We start from the raw sequence: 19,304 nt of genomic DNA, 5'->3' as shown, positions 1-19,304 counted from the left end.
CCACAAAGTAACCAACATTCCTCACTGGAAATTTAGATGCTAGCTTGTTGGAATGAGGAAGTTCTTTAGAACGCATCTTGAATAAACCCAATTGACCCTCATATGTGTGTGCAGCTGTTGGTAGATGACCTGTTGGTGTATAACGGCATCATGTGTGTGCAGCTGCAATGTAATGTAATGTAATGTGTGTGCAGCTGTTGGTGGATGACCTGTTTGTGTATAAAGGCATCATGTGTGTGTGCAGCTGCAATGTAATGTAATGTAATGTGTGTGCAGCTGCTGGTGGATGACCTGTTGGTGTATAACGGCATCCTGGACAGTGTGAGCCTGGTGAGGGGCATCCTGCCCACCTGCGACCCCGTAGTGCCATACCACACCATCCTCTTCACCAACAACACCCACATCGCCCAGCGGGAGAAGAACACCATCATCAGGTCAGTCCTTAAACTCGCCACATAGCTATGCTCTTCTCTTCAACAGGCCACATAACTATGATCTCTTCTTCAATACGTCACCTTTGTGATTACATACTAAAAGGTAATGTAATGGAGAAAGTTCTAGAAAAGATTCATAAAAAATAATGTCCAGTTAATTGTTTTCATCAAATTAACTGCTTAACGACTGGGGAGGAATTCTAGGGAATGCATCCCTGGACTATGTTGTCATGGTCCCTGGATTACTGTATTCGTGGTTAGTATGCAATACAAAAATTACATGCATTGTATTGTACAGTATGTTATTTGAATAATACTCCAACTTTAAGCTGGTGACTGTCATGTTCAATAACGGTAATGTAACGTATAATCCATGCAGTAAAGGTAATGCAAAGCAGGACATTATTGAACATTGAAAATGCATAAAAAATAATCAGTTAAGTGTTTTCAAATCCTAGTTCAGTAAACTAGATGACCCCTAGTGGCAGAACATACAAGGTCAGTCTGAATATACAGTATCATAATAGCTAAACTTTCATACCTAAGAAGTCACTGTACTGTATACATTAAAGGCAACACACAGGAGGAAAGTCTAGATAAGTACAAGTGTAGGTTTAATAAAAAACAGTATTTTTCTGCTTTCTTAAGAATATTTCTCTTTACTATTTCTGTTGGAGTCATTATTTTTATGCAACAGGAAAAAAAAATCAAGATTGGAGGTATTTATGTGAGATTGAAGTGGATCATCTTGATCGATAGTGAATCTGCTCTACTGGGGTACAGCGGCCCTGGTTGTGCTGCTCGGTGCAGGACTAGAGTTGTGCTGCTCATGTGAACTGCTTTCTGTTTGAGTGCTTCCTCATGTGCAGTCATTGGTCCCACTGCTCAACCACAGCTACTATCCCACATCAACCACGTGACACCATAGCAACTGTGGACCTCATGTTAATAGCTCAGCATTTTCACAGCAGAAACTGCCTGAGACAAATCTATATCGCACTGGAGGGAATTTCTCTTGGAAGACACCACACCACACCACCATCTGCCTTCTATTTTATATAATTGAATGTTCTTTGTGAGCAGAATCCAGATTTTCAATATGGCTAAATTTAAGTTTTAGTTTCCACTTTCTGAGTTCCCTGCAAAGGTGCCGAGCACAGACCTTTTTGACCCCCCCAAAGATTAAGGTGGAGGGCCAAAAACACCCCAATAATAATGAAATTTGTTTATTGGTGTCTTCTATTCTATCTGCCTGTGCAGTGTGCTCCCACTCCAGTCATTACAGTATTCTACAATGTTGACCCTCCAATGTTGAGCTGAAGTTTTCACTGTCTGAGTTCGTTGAAGTGGATTTCTATTCACCTGCTCTCTTCTCCAGAGATTCCGAATGGAATCCACTTGGCTTTGTTCATTGAGATTTAGCCAAACATTAAGCTCGCATCAACAAGCCACACTTACTTTAACTGTTGTGGCAATAAGAATGCAAGATCACTCTTCTGTAGTAAACACGTTTACAGCGAGGGTCGAGTTTTATCTATCTGAAAAACATGTTCATGCCAGCAGACTCGAGTCATAGTAAGTGGCTGAATGCCTGGCTGGCCAGTGTTGGACAGGCACCAGAGAAGCACACTGGACTACCGATACATACCACTTGTCCCAAAAATACATACCGGTACATACAAATATTATGCACACACGTACACATTTACACATTTAAATCATTGTAAAGCAGGTGTATGTGAAAATCAATGTAATTTTCAAAGTGTAATATAATTTACAAACCCCTTACTATAGGGGGGGGGATAATCATCAAGTTCAAAATTTCAACACGCCCATTTGGGACATGATTAACACTATAAATACAAGAACTTTGACACCAAAAGTAACTCTGTATCTTGAAAATGAAAAAAAGAACCCAAAAGTGGCATTTTCTGCCCATTCCGCCTGGTATGCATAAGCTATTTTTACTGTTTGCTTATATACCGTTGCATAAATGCTTTCAAATCCATTTGATTTTTAATTAACACTATTAATAGAAGAAATGGTACACCTCAAGGTGACTCTGTATCTTAAAAATAACCCCCACCCCCTCTTTAAAATTAAGAAAGAACACAAAAACAGAGTTTTTAAGCTGTTCTGCCCTTTGTATGCATTCACTATTCTTACAGTCTGCCAATATATATTGCAGGCTCTAGGCCCAATAAGAGGACATACAACATTGGTGAATTCAGGTAAATTGGGCGACTTTGGGCCATTCACTTGCAAAAAAGTGGCCCAATTGCCCTGAATTCTCCATACATGAAAATAGACATCAAAAGAAGGAGAGAGGGGGGAGAAATCTTGCATAAGCATGTACAAAATACCATCAGTCATGACAGTCTTAAGAGGCAGCCATTCCAATGCTTCCACATACATGATTGATATCTGACAGAGCTGCATCTGGGGCTTGTGAGAATCCTTATAATACAGTTTTGAGACAGCTTTCCAGACGACGAATGAACTTAAACATCAATTTCTTAAAGAGAGCCTGTGAAGTACTTAGTCCTGAGTCACAAATTATTTAACTAGCACTGCAACTTCTAGGGTTTTTCAGCAATATAGTCAAGCAATCATTATACTAAGTTACTTCATTATGCTACTTGGAATTTACGCAGGGTCTTTTTTGTAGCTGACCCATAATGGGACTGCATACATAGGAGTACAGTAAGGAAGTTTACTTTCACATCATCAGAACTAACTTACCTTACTAACATATTTGCTTGGACATGCAACACTCATCTCTGGCTATAGCATCATATCCCAACTGCTCAGTGATAATGTGCCCAAGATATTTTGTACTGCTTGATACACATATTGATTGCCCTGGCAGATAAAACGTTAGAACTTTATAATCTTCCTTGGCTTTATATATCAACACAGCACTATTTTTGCATTATACTGTACATCAAACTCAACCCCATGCTCAGAGCACACATTCAGGAGTTGCTGAAACCCAACAGTGCTGGGGGACATAAACCAGATCATCTGCATATATCAAATGGTTTAAAACAGTGTTTCCTATCAGACATGCTGTCTTACACCTCCCCAGTTGTTTGGAGAGGTTGTCCATGTATTGGTTGAACAAGGCTGGAGATAGGAGTCCCCTTTGTCTAACTCCATTGCCTACACAGAAAGGAGTAGATAGGATATTTCCACATTTCACCAGCATATGTTGATTCGCATACAGTCGGTCCCCCTACAATGCACACCCTTTACCGAGGTAATGCCACGTCCTCCACCTCGGTACGTACCGGGCCTAGCTGCAGTGTACCCAAACAACCGCCGGGTGGCACTTGGGAGCGCTCGCTCAATACCCATTCACTCACACGCACACACGGGCACATACACATACACATACACATACACACACTCTCTCTCTTTCTCTCTCTCACTCTCTCTCTCTCTCACTTGTTCATATCAGATAACCATAGCACAGAGTGGTGAAGAAGCGCAAATGTGTTGGCAACATTTATTACCATATGGAATATTTTAGACGATGTTGACGGCATATTAAGTAAGGGTTAACGTTCGGCGAGAAGGTCGCTACCGTGGAATAGCAGCACGACAGAGAGAATCTTTAGACCCCGACGCGGAGCGGCTGCGCAAAACAAAACAGTGCCGTTGTGGAACACCGCTAGGCAACAGCTAAGTTGGCTAGCCAGGACAACAGGTGTTGTCTATCACAGCAGCTGATTAGAGTGACAAAAGACCGGACCCCCTGCGGAGTGATATGAAACATTCGCTTTAGCCACTGACTTGTATACAAGCCAGTGGCTTTAGCAGTGAACGTCTTGTTGCCATTGACAGCGGTAGCCAGGACAACGGGTGCTGTCTATCACAGCAGCTGATTAGAGTCTTGTTGAAAAGTCGCTTTAGCAGTGAAAAGTCTTGTTGCCATTGACAGCGGTCTGTTATAGACCAACCCGTCCGTTATCGAAAAATAACAGACGTCCGAACGTTGGGGAGTCCCGTTGAAATGAATGGAGCATTCGACAGATGACGTCACAACCATATAATAATATGCTCATATTCACCAGCACGCACCGATTCAGCGGATAACGACATGCCTAATTAAATTGTGTGAGAACACCTCCAGGAAGTAAGAAGAGTCATAAAAATAATAAATAGCCTAATGAATTTTCTTTTCTTTTTTTTATGTGGATACTTTTTTCATTTGGTAAAAATTATGGAGAGTGCAATAGGGGGCCTAAACCTCACTGCAGTAACCTACAGCGCCGCGTTTGAGTGTTTAAGCGTTGGCTATTTATCTTACATCGCCAACAGCTGGGGCGATAACCTAACCTACACTTCCGTAATCAATGCTTAATTTGTAAATCACAAGGTACCGGAAGGCAAAAAACACATGACATCACATCGACGGTGAGTTGGACAGAGGTACCGGAACGCACAGAAAAACTATAGGCCTAATTACGCAAACGAATACAAAAGGGAAAAAACACTATGCAATTCCCTGCATTTGAACGACATTGAGTCCCATGTCAACTCATATCCATACGTTTGTTTCTTAATACAAGGGACGGTTGGCAATCCAATGGCTATTTTAAACAACAGCCATATTAAATGCTGTAATGACAACAACCAATATTTTTTGTTTGATCGCTAACTTTATACTTAGTAGTTTCGTGCAGTGCATGGAAATTATGCTTTCCCCATGAGGTGAAAAGAAACCGAAGCGGTCTTATAGGCCTACCTATTATTCTACTATACCTATTGAAAGGACAGTGCATGGCTGTCCAATTCCCGTATTCACACAACGTTGGCATAGGCCTATTAAACGTTAAATCCTCGCTTTGTTGGCGACTTTGTTGCATATGATTTGGCTGATCCGCATGTGCTGTTGCGATATGCCACTTCACTGTTTCGAGAGCTCGCGCACTGATGGTAAGCGAGCTGCGATTTTCAGGGCTCGCGCACTGATGGTAAGCGAGCGGCGATTTTCCCGGTAGAGTTGGCTTTTCACACTGACTGTCTGCTCGCGCTGCGGTCCGGTTGAAAATCCCTCCGACCAATGTTTTATTTGGAGTGTGTAGGCCCTATTTGAATGAAATATCACATTGTCTTTGCTGCTTTCGTGCTCAAATTGACTTATAAGCAACTGTCGGGTCTTGGGAGAGAAGATAACGCGCGGGCACACATGCTGAGCGCTCGCCAGCCGAGGAAGATCTCATCCTCTCACCCAGGCTGTCTTTTTCGCTAGGCAACATGACTGATCAATGCACCAAACGCAGCCCAGGTGCCACTAGAAATTAGTATGTCCAAAACCTTGTGTGCCGACCAAAATTTGATAAAAACTTTTAAACAATGTTTGGCACGACACTGGCTGTGCCAAAAAGCGAGTCCCTGCCAGAACAAGAGTGCCCTCATTGAAACCAATGTCATTTTTTGAGAGAAAAATATACTCATTTTTGCAGACCAGGATTTCCCCCTGCACTTAAGGCCTATATTGTAGCCACCTTTACAACAGACCCCACCTTCTCTAGGTCCCCTGAATATATCTGAATTGTGTTGCAAATGGAATTTCTAAGATTCCTTTACAAAATATGTCACAGTTCATATGAAGCTGCATAATATTGAAATTATGTTGGGGGCCGCATAAAACGGCCTCAAGACATAGGTTCCCCACCCCTGTTCTAGTATATGGCACTGTATATCCTTGTAGTATCCTTGTCAAAGACCTTATCAGATTCCCCAGCACTTTTCCAACGTCCAAACATAGTGTTGCCTACTTCAATCACAGCTGAGCTCGCCTCACTGATAGAAAATGGCCAGCAGCCACAATGTAATATGTAAATGTACCTTATCACATTAGAACATTGCAACATCTGACAGGTGAACCAAAGTATTCTCTCAAGATATGTATATGTATCTTTAATGCTAAAAGGGGTAAAACAGGGCAAAAAACATGTCCGATTTAGTTTTTTGGGTGGGGTGGGGGGTTTATTTCATGATGGGTACCAACTTCCAATACAAAATATCTCTCAAATGACCCAATGCACCATCCCTGAAGTGGGCGTAATCATTTTCCAAAATTTTGATTTTTAGGCCATTTACCCCCCCCCCCCTACTTACTATCTTACCATCACTTAATTGTCTTGTCACTTCCTGTTCTGAAAATGAAAGTCTACGCTATGAGACCTGCACCAGTTACTGAAAGTGAAAGTGCATCTAATACCATGAGAGCATGTGATTCACGTAGTCAGCCGTGCCTGGACCGGAATGAATGTAATTTTCAGAACAGGTGGTCACAAGGTAAACCCAATAATTATTTCATTAAACTCTTATTTCACTACTTAAATCATTTAAAAACACCTCTTTTACAATTATTTATTTAAATTGTATACGTTTTTGGTACACCCTGCATGTTAATCTCAGTGACTGTTTCTCAAAGTGAAGTGTTCTAGCTTTGCTAGTTCAAGTAACGCCCATTTTTCGCAGATTTCACCAAAGAGTATCCAATAACTACTTCTAAGTGTAATTAGTAATTGGATACTCCTTGGTGAAATCTGCAAAAAAAAATTGGCGTTACTTGCACTAGCAGGCTAGAACACTTCACTTTGAGAAACATCCACTGTCCAGCTCTTAAAAGGTTTGGTCAAAGTTCAAGTAGAGCAGTGGTGCGGCAGACTGAAGAGGCTTGGAAGTGACATGGTGCCTGGAATGGTGTAGTCACGTACTCCGCATAAGCAAAATACAGTAGACACAGATTAACCCTGCTTCCTGCTTCACACTCTCTCTCTGTGCTGGTGCAGTAAATCAGCTGTGTTGATGTTTGGTCCCATGTAAGGTCAAAGCAGTCATACTGCCCCCATGGCATGCACTGCTGTAAGCCCAGTGGTTCTCAACCTTTTTTGAATAAACTCCCCCTCTTGACCTCATCATACACTTCCCAACACCCCCTTGACCTTATCATAAGCCTGCCAATGCCCCCTTAGTATTAAAAAATAAAATAGACTAATGCACCTCAATGGTAACTAAGCACCACCCCTCTCAGCTGCATCATTCTCAACCCAATACCCCCCTGGGGGGCTATAGAGCCCCTGTTGAGAAACATTAGTTGCAGAACCTGATTTTTATTGACTTCAATGAGCAACTATGAATGTGGGCAGCGTGAATCTAGCCAAAGCCACGACAACATTCCCCATTTAATAGTCTGCCCTTATCAGGTGTTCAGAGTGGAAGTGAGATGAAGCCTGCTGGCCTCTGCAGGAATTGCAGCAGCTTGTCATTCAGGCATTTGCAGACAGCTGGTGTTTTATTGCATTTTATTATATGGTTGTGACGTCATCTGTCGAATGCTCCATTCATTTCAACGGGGCTCCCCAACGTTCGGACGTCTGTTATTTTTCGATAACGGACGGGTTGGTCTATAACAGACCGCTGTCAATGGCAACAAGACTTTTCACTGCTAAAGCGACTTTTCAACAAGACTCTAATCAGCTGCTGTGATAGACAGCACCCGTTGTCCTCCTGGCTACCGCTGTCAATGGCAACAAGACGTTCACTGCTAAAGCCACTGGCTTGTAGGCCTATACAAGTCAGTGGCTAAAGCGAATGTTTCATATCACTCCGCAGGGTGTCCGGTCTTTTGTCACTCTAATCAGCTGCTGTGATAGACAACACCTGTTGTCCTGGCTAGCCTGTTGCCTAGCGGTGTACCGTTCCACAACGGCACTGTTTTGTTTTGCGCAGCAACAATCTTAACATTAAATAGGTCTAAAGAAATGTCCCCGCATGTGTGAATCATTTAAGTATATCCATATAATAAGCGGGTTAACTTTCGGCGAGTCGGTCGCTTTGTGGAATAGCAGCACTTCAGAGAGAACAAGACCCCTCCGCTCCGCGTCGGGGTCTAAAGATTCTCTCTGTCGTGCTGCTATTCCACGGTAGCGACCTTCTCGCCGAACGTTAACCCTTACTTATTGCAGGTTTGAAGTATCTCATAGCACTTACTTTATTGTATTGCTCCTTGGTATTTATTGAGACCAGGACTGTACAACTGTTAAAAGTGAAAGTGAGATGAAGTCTGCTGGCGTGCGTGTGCGTGTGCGCGTGTGCGTGTGCGTGTGTGCGCGTGCGGTGCATGGGCGTCTCTGTATTTGTGTGTTTGAGAGAAGAGAAGGTCATGGGGGGCTGAAGTAGTTCAGAACAGGCAGCAAATGCAATGATGACGTTGTAAACAATATTATTCACACACACGCGTTTGGTACTGTGAAGAAAATAAATCATGAGCATTTATGAAGCATGCACATGCATACTGTACGCACAAGACTGGTCTGTTGTTCCTGTTTTGTAGAATAGCCGCTCTCTCCGAAATGTCTCTCTGTCATGCTTAAACCCACTAAAATAAAATACAAGAATCACACCGAGAGCTTTTCTACACCATATGAACATAGCTGTTTGCTCAAACCCGAAGACCTTGTAAACACAATTGAAGTTGAGCGCACTTTCTGAAAAAAAAGGTCTGTTGTTCCTCTCCCAGCTCCCAAAAGAGCCGGCATCTCCAGCCGTAAGTAACGAGAGACGTCGTGCTCTCCAGCTCCCCTGTGCCCCTGTAACCCTCGTCTTGCCCCGTTTGAGGTCATCGTCATCTGTGATGTGGTTCCCTTTCTAATTATATGTGATAATCCAGTCAGTCCTCTTGTCCATGCCCTCAAGGTTCCTTCTCCCTCCCCTTAGTTTCTTCGTCTATGATGTGGCTAGCGATGTGCAAAATGCGTTTGAGACCATCGCCATCTATGATGTGGTCTGTAAACGTCATGTGAACGCCCCTTTTCCAGTGATGTGACAATCCAGTCGGTCTCTACTCCGTACCCTCAAGGTTCCTCCACCCCTCCCCTCAGTTTCTTCATCTATGAATCTAGGATGTGGCCAGTGATGTGCAAAATGTGTTCCTTAGTTACAACTCAGTGTCACATATTCCAAATGACTTGGCTTCACCTGTCAAATTCAGCCAGGTGATTGGCTGGTTGAATGACCGCCTGATTTCATTTTGGACAGGTGAAACAAGGTCGTTTGGAATATGTGGCACTGGATTATAACTAATAAATCCATTTTGCCCATCACTGGATGTGCCCTGTAACAGTCATGTGAATGCTCCTTTTCCAGTGATGTGACGAATCCAGTCAGTCCTCCACTCAAGGAGTGCATTCCAATATGCAGACTTCCGTCCTTCCTTGCTCACTTGCCTACTTGTGACCTCATGATGATATCACCGGCGACAGAACATAATTCAATAACTTGCCAAAGCACAATTCTAGTGTAATTTCCTCATTTGCAATTGGGATGGTGAATGAAGAACAGTTCCCCAAAAATTGTTGTGGCTAGGCTGACAGCGGGAAAACTTTGTTTTCTCCACGGAGGCAGGGCATCAGCAACATGCGAGGCCACAAGCACAAGTGGAGAACGGAAGTCTGCATATTGGAATGCACACAAGGTTCCTCCTCCCTCCTCTCACTTTAACCCTGTCCGTTCCCAGTGAGTGTATTTGTTGTTGATATATACAGTATGTTGGCCCCCCTGAGAACACGTTGCCTCAAGTGGATGTGGACGTAGGTCACACGCAGCCAGTTTCCTAGAAAGTAGCAAGTAATATTTATTTTATTAGCAAACAATAATGGCTGTATTTGTTCAGTGCATACAAGCATTCAGCTGAAATTGTTGTTGCCCTCTCATGCACTGGCGATCCATTACACTGCTCGCTGAAAAAGCGTAACTACATCATAACAACAGTGCTATGACATTGGCAAGAATATAACATAACAGGTTGCTTTACAGTCTTAAGCTGTCATTTTTAATTCTTGGCGATGCCATAGCACTGTTATGGTGTAATTAAGCCTCCAGCAGGGAATAGGATCATCATTTATATCATTGTCATCAAAATGGTAATAATGACCATCTCTTAACTGACAACAACCGGTGACAATGAAGTTATAACAGAGGCTCCATGCTTGAAAGTGATAAAAGTTAAATATTCTGAGTGGTGATAGATTTTCACATCTCCACGTTTTGCTTTCACTGTTTCCCTGCTGTGACCTTTGTCCGGTGGTGGCCAGTGAGCTGCCAAAAGACTGCTGATCAACATCAAGTATATCTATGCAATATATCAGCATCCAGTGTTATCTATGCTACTGATAACTTCCTATCCTCAGTCCACTAATGTGCTGTAAAAAGCCTTTTTATTTAGATCACATCTGCTCAGCCTCAGTGTGAATTGTGTTGTCACAGCAACCATGTGGAGGACCAGGATGTGAAGATGACCAATGAGAATCAGATCGTCCACCAGCACAGGCGAAAGCAGACCGCCGACCCAGGTGAATGAAATGGGGAGACAAGGTCCAATATTTCGTGGTGTACCAACTGGGTCTGTGATATTTTTTGGGCTCAAATGTCAGTTACAACCACAGCTTTTGCCCTAGCCTGGGAACTTCCATACTGCCTTTAATTCTACACAATCGTTCCAATCTGAAAGACAGTATGGAAGCTATGATTCATAACGGAAGTATTCCGACCTTTACAGTGTCTCTGTCCAATCAGAGAGCAGGGCAGGGTGTCATAATAGCCAAGAATTTACAGTAGGCAGGTAGCCAGACCTAATCTCACTTGTGATTAGGTCTGGTGGTAACCAGGCAAGGTATCAAGACAGCCTACTGCAGGGCAACTAATGCCCATAAATGAATTAGTAATTGGTAATTAATGTATTGCAATATGCTTCTTTGATAATCCACTAAAAACAAACAAAAAAAGTACAAAAGTGGCATAACATCTGTGGTTGCACCACCCTGATGTGTGCTTCTACTAAAACGTCTTTGAGCCAACTACTGAAAAAATATTTGATGAGCAATTTTTTAACTATCTGATCTTAATGACAAAACATATCATTGTGAACATGCACTGTATAGTTGATTGGTGAAATCACACAGATTTTGTTTAGTGCTTGACACTTAAAATATTGGGACAAACTAGAACAGTCTTACATTTGGCGCTCTAAGAAGTTGTACATTTACACTGTGCTGAGTTTGTAATTTGCCTGCAACACCTCATGCTTATTTTGTGCACACGTTGTCTCTCTTCTCAGCCCTTCGTCCTAAAACCTGCATGACAGACACCGGAAAGTTGGGGAAGAGGAGATACTGAGGAAGCGGAGGGCTGCCAGTGGAGAAGCTCGTCGGGATGGAGCTGTCAAGAGCTCACTGGGCCGTGTGTTAAGTAGACGATACGCTCACTGGGGCTGGAGCACATACCCACCAGCCTGGTACTCACTGGGGCTGGAGCACATACCCACTAGCCTGGTACTCACTGGGGCTGGAGCACATACCCACCAGCCTGGTACTCACTGGGGCTGGAGCACATACCCACTAGCCTGGTACTCACTGGGGCTGGAGCACATACCCACTAGCCTGGCACTCACTGGCTACGCCCACCCCTGGACTCAGTGATGGGCAAAATGAATGAATTAGTTACAATCCAGTGCCCCATATTCCAAATGACCTTGTTTTTACCTGTCCAATTCAACCAGGTGATCATTCAACCAGCCAATCACCTGCCTGAATTGGACAGGTAAGACCAAGTCATTGGGCATTTGTGGCACTGGATTGTAACTAATGTGTCCATGTTGCCCATCACTGACTGTCCCCATACAAATACACTAACTGCTGTGCCTTTTAGGAAACAGCCAGTCACAAGGTATTGGTAGCCACTAAAACACATCTAGAGTTCGTACTCGGCGGGGTTAGCCCTTGTTTTTGTCACAAGGAGAAATCTCGGCACAAGGGCATGTTTTTGAGTGACAAATTGCACATTCAGGGACCCTTTGCCTACGCTCATCATCTCCCGATGGTGTCAAACACACCTTGCTAAGTGTTTGAAGTGGGCCAGATTTTTGTACCCTCTCACACTTCTCTCTGTAATGCTGCTGTAGGTACACAGTAGATACAAGACATGTGTATTTCACATGTGTGTATATACTTATATATGCTTAACTTGTGGTTCAGGTAATTTTGCTAAGATTGTGTTGTTATATTTATATTTCCCCTCTCCCCAGAGCAGGGGTGCGTTTCTAAACAACATAGTTGATAACTAAGTTAGCAACTTACTTGGTTGCAATGCAATTTCCTATTGGAAACCTAGTAAGTTGCTAACTGGTTAGCAATAATGCTTTTGAGAAACGGGGCCCAGGAAAGCTTTCGTATACAAGTGCCCTTCTCTGCATTGTACATCTGTGTGCTTGTCCTTTTATCAAAAGACAATATTTGGGTTTGAAACACATCTATTTGCCAGCTTTTCCCTTGTAAATGTGAACTAACTTGCCTATTGAATAGTGCACTTATTGCCAATTTAAACATGCTGATAGGAGCACACAGAGGGACAATGTGCAGAGTGTGTTGCACAGTGTGGCATTTGTGGCACAGCCCTACTTAGTTTTGCTAAGTGAAACGATGGTAGGAAAGTCTTTTTGTACATACACTACATACCGTACATATGATATGCAAGCACTGGATATACCTCAAGAGTTCATTCAAAGCTTACGTGACCGTTCATTGCAAAACCTTAGCTGTATTTCTGTGATGTTTGGTTTCAAACAAAAAGGGACCATTTTTGCGTACTTGTATGCGTGTTGTTTGAGCAAAAAATGTTTGGTTTGTGTACATTAACGTGGCATCTATTGTTTCCCTACTGGAAATATATTGACATTCAAAGTATTGTGACTTTTTCTTTTGGAGGGAAATGCTTTCTTCAGCCAGAGCTGAAACTTCTCACTAAGCAACCCGTCAAATATTTGCTGTTCATATATGATGTATATTTGTCTCTTTTTTTTTAAAAGAAAAAATCTTTAAATAATGATCAATGTAATGCAGTCATTACATAATAAATTTGAACTTAATATATATTCCTCAGTAGCCTGTGTGTTTCTGTAAGCCATTAAACAAACAGACACTGCACTTCTCATAGATGACGACACCGCGAACACCAACTCAGAAGACAACATATGATACATTTAATGGCAGAGAAAGAGCTGCAACAATATTCATTTACATTCAGGAATGACTCGAGCCCATAATACCACAAACAAAATAATTACAAGAGTAGAACAGGCTAGGCTAGGATACGAGGGCTCGTATAAGACCCCACCCAGATGTACAATACAAGGGCCAGTCTTCACGTCACCAACAGACTTCCCATGATGCTCTCTGGCAAACTGACTTTGGCCGCTCAGATCTTCCCAGGGAAGTTTCCATCGTCTCGCTGCCCGTCCCACTTCTCAATCTGCGGCGCACAAGGACACAAACATACAAATGTATAGAGCTCATTATTACCGGTATGAGTGAACCCCAGACAGCTGGTGCTGTAAGGTGTGTGTGTGTGTGTGTGTGTGTGTGTGTGTGTGTGTGTGTGTGTGTGTGTGTGTGTGTGTGTGTGTGTGTGTGTGTGTGTGTGTGTGTGTGTGTGTGTGTGTGTGTGTGTGTGTGAAAAGTGCTTTGAGTCAACTTCATAGTCGTGATACTGTGCTATAAATACATATTGCATTGTGTTGTATTGTATACAACTTCCTAGTGTAACTGATAGAAATAGAAGTTTAAAGCACTCAACCAATTGTACATGTGTGTTATAGATCAGGAATGTCTACATTTCAATATGCAGTTGTTGCAGATGCATTTTCAAATGATGTGGAAATGTCTGAATGTAACAGTGCAGTGCAGTAGCAGAACAGTCACTAAGGCTGCCTTTGTCAGGAACAAAAAGTCTCCCCAGAGCTCTTTTTAGGTTTATCAGTCTAGAGAATTAAATAAGGTTATAAATTGTGTTATTTCATTAGCGAAGAAGCTTTCCAGGGCTGGATTTATCCATAAGGGAGGGCCAGGGGCACCAAGCATTTTTGATGAGGGGGCACCACAACACACAAACAAATAGTGTTCATAAGGGGGGCACCAGAGAGGTATAGTGCCCAGGGGCACCACGTTGATTTAATACGGTCCTGAGCTTTCTCTTTACCCAAGATGGCCCAGCGCTACTGTCCATTTCCATCCGGGCTCCAAACTGCACAGCATACTGCTTGCTTGTTGGACACTTTAACGATTCTTGCAAGTGTTGGCGAATGCAAAGATGTGAACAAAAAGATTAATGTCCACACACTGCTCCTGTTGCTTTTTTTATTTTTCAAAAATTATAAATTAAATAAGCAACGGGAGCAGTGTGCCCACATTCATCTTTCTGTTCACAGGTTTGACTTTTTTATCCTGCACCTGGGTCTTGGATGTGCGCACCACAACTTCACTCGAATGCAAAGATGTGCAATACTGTATGTTGTGTGTCAGGGAAGGGCAGACTGACTCACCCAGGACATGGGGCAGAGGGACTTGTAGACCCGCTTGTACCAGTCACACGGTGCCACATCCACTCCTCTCTCCTCCAGAGCTTTCTGGCAGCGGTGGTAGTCTAGAAATATGACCAATCGTCTATAAATACAACAATGGTGGAGCACAGGGCTGTGTGTGTGTGTGTGTGTGTGTGTGTGTGTGTGTGTGTGTGTGTGTGTGTGTGTGTGTGTGTGTGTGTGTGAGAGAGAGAGAGAGAAAGACAGAGCGTGAGAGGCAGATAAAGAGAATCTCTGGCATGTTGACCTCACGCCCTGTAGCCTACGTGGCTATTCAAATCTGCACAAGAAGATTGAAGGATGTGTGCAGGTAGGTAGTCAGTAGGCTTTCAAACCCCCTTAATCCAAATGTTTACAGGAAGGCATGGCACAGACACAGGTAGGCCTACAGTCTATTTGAGACCACACAAGCCAAGTCAAAGCCAGATCAAAACAAAGTCCACCTTTTCTTAAATAGAAAAGGCAATGCATGACTTGCCTTTTCTATTTAAGACACACATGACTGTGTGTTGCACAAAATATTTTTTTAATTTGCACTTAAGGTCGGCGGTTGCACCCTTTTAGTGTCCCTTCACATTGCACCCAATGACCTTGGTTGACCCACTTTACTTACCCAGGTAATTCTGCCAGCAGTTTCTGGTCTGGTTTGAGTTGGGAAAGCGCGCGTCAAAGGGTGCCGTGCGGTACCTCTCCAGTTTAGTCTTAATGTCATCAGCCATTATAACTTGTGGAGGAGAGAAGGGAGGAAAACAATAGATTTCGACAGATTTATGTCAACTGCGCCATACGCGAGACGTTCGACTCCATCAGGCTCAGCCTAAATGAAAATCGTGTCGGACCATTAAGAACCATCACCACTCCCGGGCGCATACAATGATGCATCATGCAAGAATATTCACGGCAAATATGCCCTCTCCTGTGACGTAAACAAAAAAATAAGAAAATATCTTACTCTACTGATCCGTTAAAATGTTTCCATTGTCAATAAACTGAGCCCACAGCAACGGAATGGGAGATAACCGGGCTATCTGCAACGCTGCTGCTGCGCCGATTTTTCTAGAAGTCTACCACCAGCATCTCAGCCTCAGACACCTCAAACCAGCTATTTTCGGGTTGTGTGAGGACAGTAGGCGATAATTGAGGTGGTTTGAGGTGGCATAGTGCCCTGTGGTCTAGTTTACCGATTTCACTTTCCCTCTTTGTTAAACCACCCGTTTCCTTATTAGCCCAACTTGCGGAAATGTCCCATCCAATATAATATTGCAAAATATAAAAAACATCATATTTAATTAAATTTGTCATACTGAATACATCACTGGCTACAATTTACGTCATGTGTTTGTCAAAACGTCAATACACCACAACCCCAACTACATCATGCCATACTTTCATTTTTAACAATGCCACTTAAACAATGCAAAATATTAATTTCCTCTATCTTAAAAGACACATTATTAACATTGTTTAAAAATATAGATATTTTCCAGTAAGTTTGTCAAAATGAACATGTATTGTGACTTACCTCTGGCTATACAGTGGTGAACAGCTGAAAGTGACTTTTGTACTGGGCTGGCGATAAAGGCTCGACTTGGCTCTGAGTGGGAAGTGCGCGCCTTGGCGCGTGGATAAAAAGAGTGTGCGCTCGTGCAGTCACATCCCGGCGGTATGGCGGACGCCGGTCACATTGAGATGAACTTGTTGAAGGTAGAGAGATGGGATGCCTTTGTGCGCATCACCACCCTCACAGTCTCACGCGACGGAGCTCATCGCCAGAACACGTATCAGCACGTAGACACCATCACACCTGAAACATTAATAATGTTCCATCACATCCATTCCAGCCTAGTGGGTGAAGAGTCGTAATTTGATGTCTGTCCCATCACGCGCTCTCGGACCCAGCAAGATAATATGCGGAAGAGCCAACTGTGAGGATGACTGAGGATGAACGACCAGCTCAAAGCTATAGCCTAGAGCTCTGTGTCTAATATGATAATAGTTTATAGATGTGTTAGCCAAAATTACATTTTATCCTTCACTTTTATAGAGCCGTGACGTAGGCTACTCACTTGAGTTCATGAGATTCGGAAATGGTAAACCAGCTAGGTGCACCTGTCGCCTAATGGGACTTCAGAAATACCCATGTAGCCTATATCCTATACATAAACTTTTCAATGAAAAATCTAATGACTAAAACCTGTATTTGAATTGAATTTGATATCGCGCGCTCCAACTAGCCTACTTCATTTTTGACACCTGTCCGTCAGACATAAGGGGCAGTAAGCACATGTCAATGTCCAGCTTATTGCTGTAGATAGCCTGTTTCAGTATTGTATGGGTATTTTTTAACAGGGTTAGCGGGGCTTTCTCAAATTCTACTCTGTCGATACCCGCCAACTTTACCTTATCAACAGGCATGGGACAAATGAAGAGGTCCCGTTACACTTTCTCAACGCGTCTAGGGTGAGCGAGGAAGGTGGAGTGGGAGGGATAGGCTGGCTACGTGGAATCTGATAACACGGAAAGGCAGTAAAGTCGACTGACATAGTGACATGAGTGTACCATCACAATGTATGGATGGACTGTGTGCATACGTGACGGAACCCTCGTCCGCCAAGGCAGAGTAGAGTGGGCTTGTCTATACTGTAAGCGTCTAGAAATGCACACACCTCCCGTGCTTGCATATTGCCTACGTAAACGATGGTATAGAATGCATAGGCTACAGCTGGAAAGACAGATTAACTTTTGTTATTGGACAGACGTGGTAGGCGGAAGGCTGATTAGAGCGCGCACTTAGAACTAAGCTTTCTCTGGTCTCGGGCTATTTGTGGGCGTTTGATTTCATGTCATGAAGAACAGCATATGACGTTTTGTCCACATGTGTGTAGAGCTCGAGGCTACGTGACATACAGGCGAGGCAACTGTAGGATGGGACAATACAGAACAGAGCTTTCTAGGGTCTTGGGGTTATTCACGGACACGTTGAAAGAGCAGCAAATATGGTATGTATGTTGACGTTCACGCATGTGCGTAAACGCTTCGCGTGCGTAATTATAAGCATCTGTAATAGGCTACTATTTTAGGTCAACTTTGGTTCATGTTTTGTCGGCTTACAGTGACAAGTGCATTGAGCAATAGGAAATGACCCACACTGCACCTTTCTAGTGGAAACACGTGGTGGTTGAGGCGAAATCAAGTACAGTTGGGGAGGGCTCATTTTATTTTTCTCCAAAATTTGCGCAAATTTCAGTGCGTAGAATTACAGCGTCAAGTAAACTGAGGTGGACGTCTTGATTCTGACTTATGGAAGCACAACCATACTCTCTGCGCACCGTGCGCCAGGCAGTAAATGTGTAACAGTAACTTTCTGTGAACATGAGTAAACTTTCCTGGAAGTTAAGTGGTGTCCACCTCTGGTATGGAGTCAAACGGCTGGCATATGGGGGATAACATATGGGGGATAAATTCAGCAGCTAGGACACATTTTTGATTTTCAAGATGTAGGTATTAGGCGACACAAATTCCCAAGGCGAAATAGGCTTTAGGGTCAAGACCTTATAGAACAGGTGACTTACCTCTTACTGGTTATAATCTGTTTGGTTATTAGGCTCAGCTGCTTTAGAAATGGCCAGTGGCTCTCCTGCTGGGATTTGTATTTACAAAGTAAATCCTCTCAAAAACATTTTGAAGCAATTTACAAAAATATTGTGTACATAATTTGTTTCGGACTTCAGTTGTGTTACTTTGACCTTACATCTCAGTGAATTTGATGTCTACGTGGAACTATTCAATGACAAAAAAAAGTCTTGGTGTGTTTGAGTTCATTCATTTTGAATAAAGTCTGACAAACTCCAAACAACGGCTCCCATATAACATTTTATTGGTCACACAATTTAAACATATGCACAACAAGCATCTTTTCCGTACCATATGATTGTATTCTACAGTGCATTAAAATCCTGTTCCACAGGTTCAAATATTAAAAGTTCAACTCAACAGATATGCTCAAAATAAACTCTCAGGATTGTCTCATGTCCATTAAATAAGAGTGCATGCAAACACAGTGATGTACCACGCCCTCATAACTGACCTGCATATAATTGTTTTTTTCCTGTTTCCCCTTGGTCAGGATGCTTTGGTTCAATGGGCCAGCCAATATGGTAATATCCTGTTTGCGGATACGCAAGCTACAGCAAGTCTGATTTAAAATAGCACTCGTGTAAAATGGCACAGATGTCTGTTTTTAAAGGTGATGGTATTCCATCATTGGGGCATATTCCAAAATGGTGGTTAAGTCACTAAATCCCAGGTAAATTAAGCCAGGAAGCTGTAAATCTAATATAATACATAGACTTGGAGGTTCGTGTCTCAGTTCAAATCAAACTATTTTTAGGATTCTTGCACACCTCCTTTTGCCTGGTGCGTAGGAGTGGATCCACTGG

The 19,304-nt window shown here is 42.9% G+C and overlaps 2 protein-coding genes across 2 annotated transcripts in view; one reads left to right on the top strand and one right to left on the bottom strand.

Moving 5' to 3' along the window:
- Nucleotides 1-13,378, top strand: part of LOC134467939 (katanin-interacting protein) — a 60,537-nt gene extending 47,159 nt beyond the window's left edge. The window contains 3 exon segments of the mRNA XM_063221944.1: nt 277-434; nt 10,719-10,804; nt 11,569-13,378. Coding sequence (XP_063078014.1) covers nt 277-434; nt 10,719-10,804; nt 11,569-11,627 — 303 coding nt within the window. The 3' untranslated portion in view covers nt 11,628-13,378.
- Nucleotides 13,379-13,465: 87 nt separating this feature from the next.
- LOC134467317 (cytochrome c oxidase subunit 6B1) lies at nt 13,466-16,508 on the bottom strand. The gene is made up of 4 exons (XM_063221215.1): nt 16,388-16,508; nt 15,479-15,589; nt 14,827-14,927; nt 13,466-13,757 (listed from the first exon to the last, which is right to left on the bottom strand). Exons 2-4 carry the CDS (start codon nt 15,582-15,584, stop codon nt 13,704-13,706), a joined length of 261 nt encoding a protein of 86 aa, XP_063077285.1. The 5' UTR covers nt 15,585-15,589; nt 16,388-16,508; the 3' UTR covers nt 13,466-13,703.
- Nucleotides 16,509-19,304: the final 2,796 nt, after the last annotated feature.

Source organism: Engraulis encrasicolus, chromosome 17 (assembly GCF_034702125.1).
Source record: "Engraulis encrasicolus isolate BLACKSEA-1 chromosome 17, IST_EnEncr_1.0, whole genome shotgun sequence".
NCBI classification, from domain to species: Eukaryota; Metazoa; Chordata; class Actinopteri; order Clupeiformes; family Engraulidae; genus Engraulis; species Engraulis encrasicolus.
Note: the sequence above shows the minus strand (reverse complement) of the source record. Positions and strands in the feature narration are given on the sequence as shown.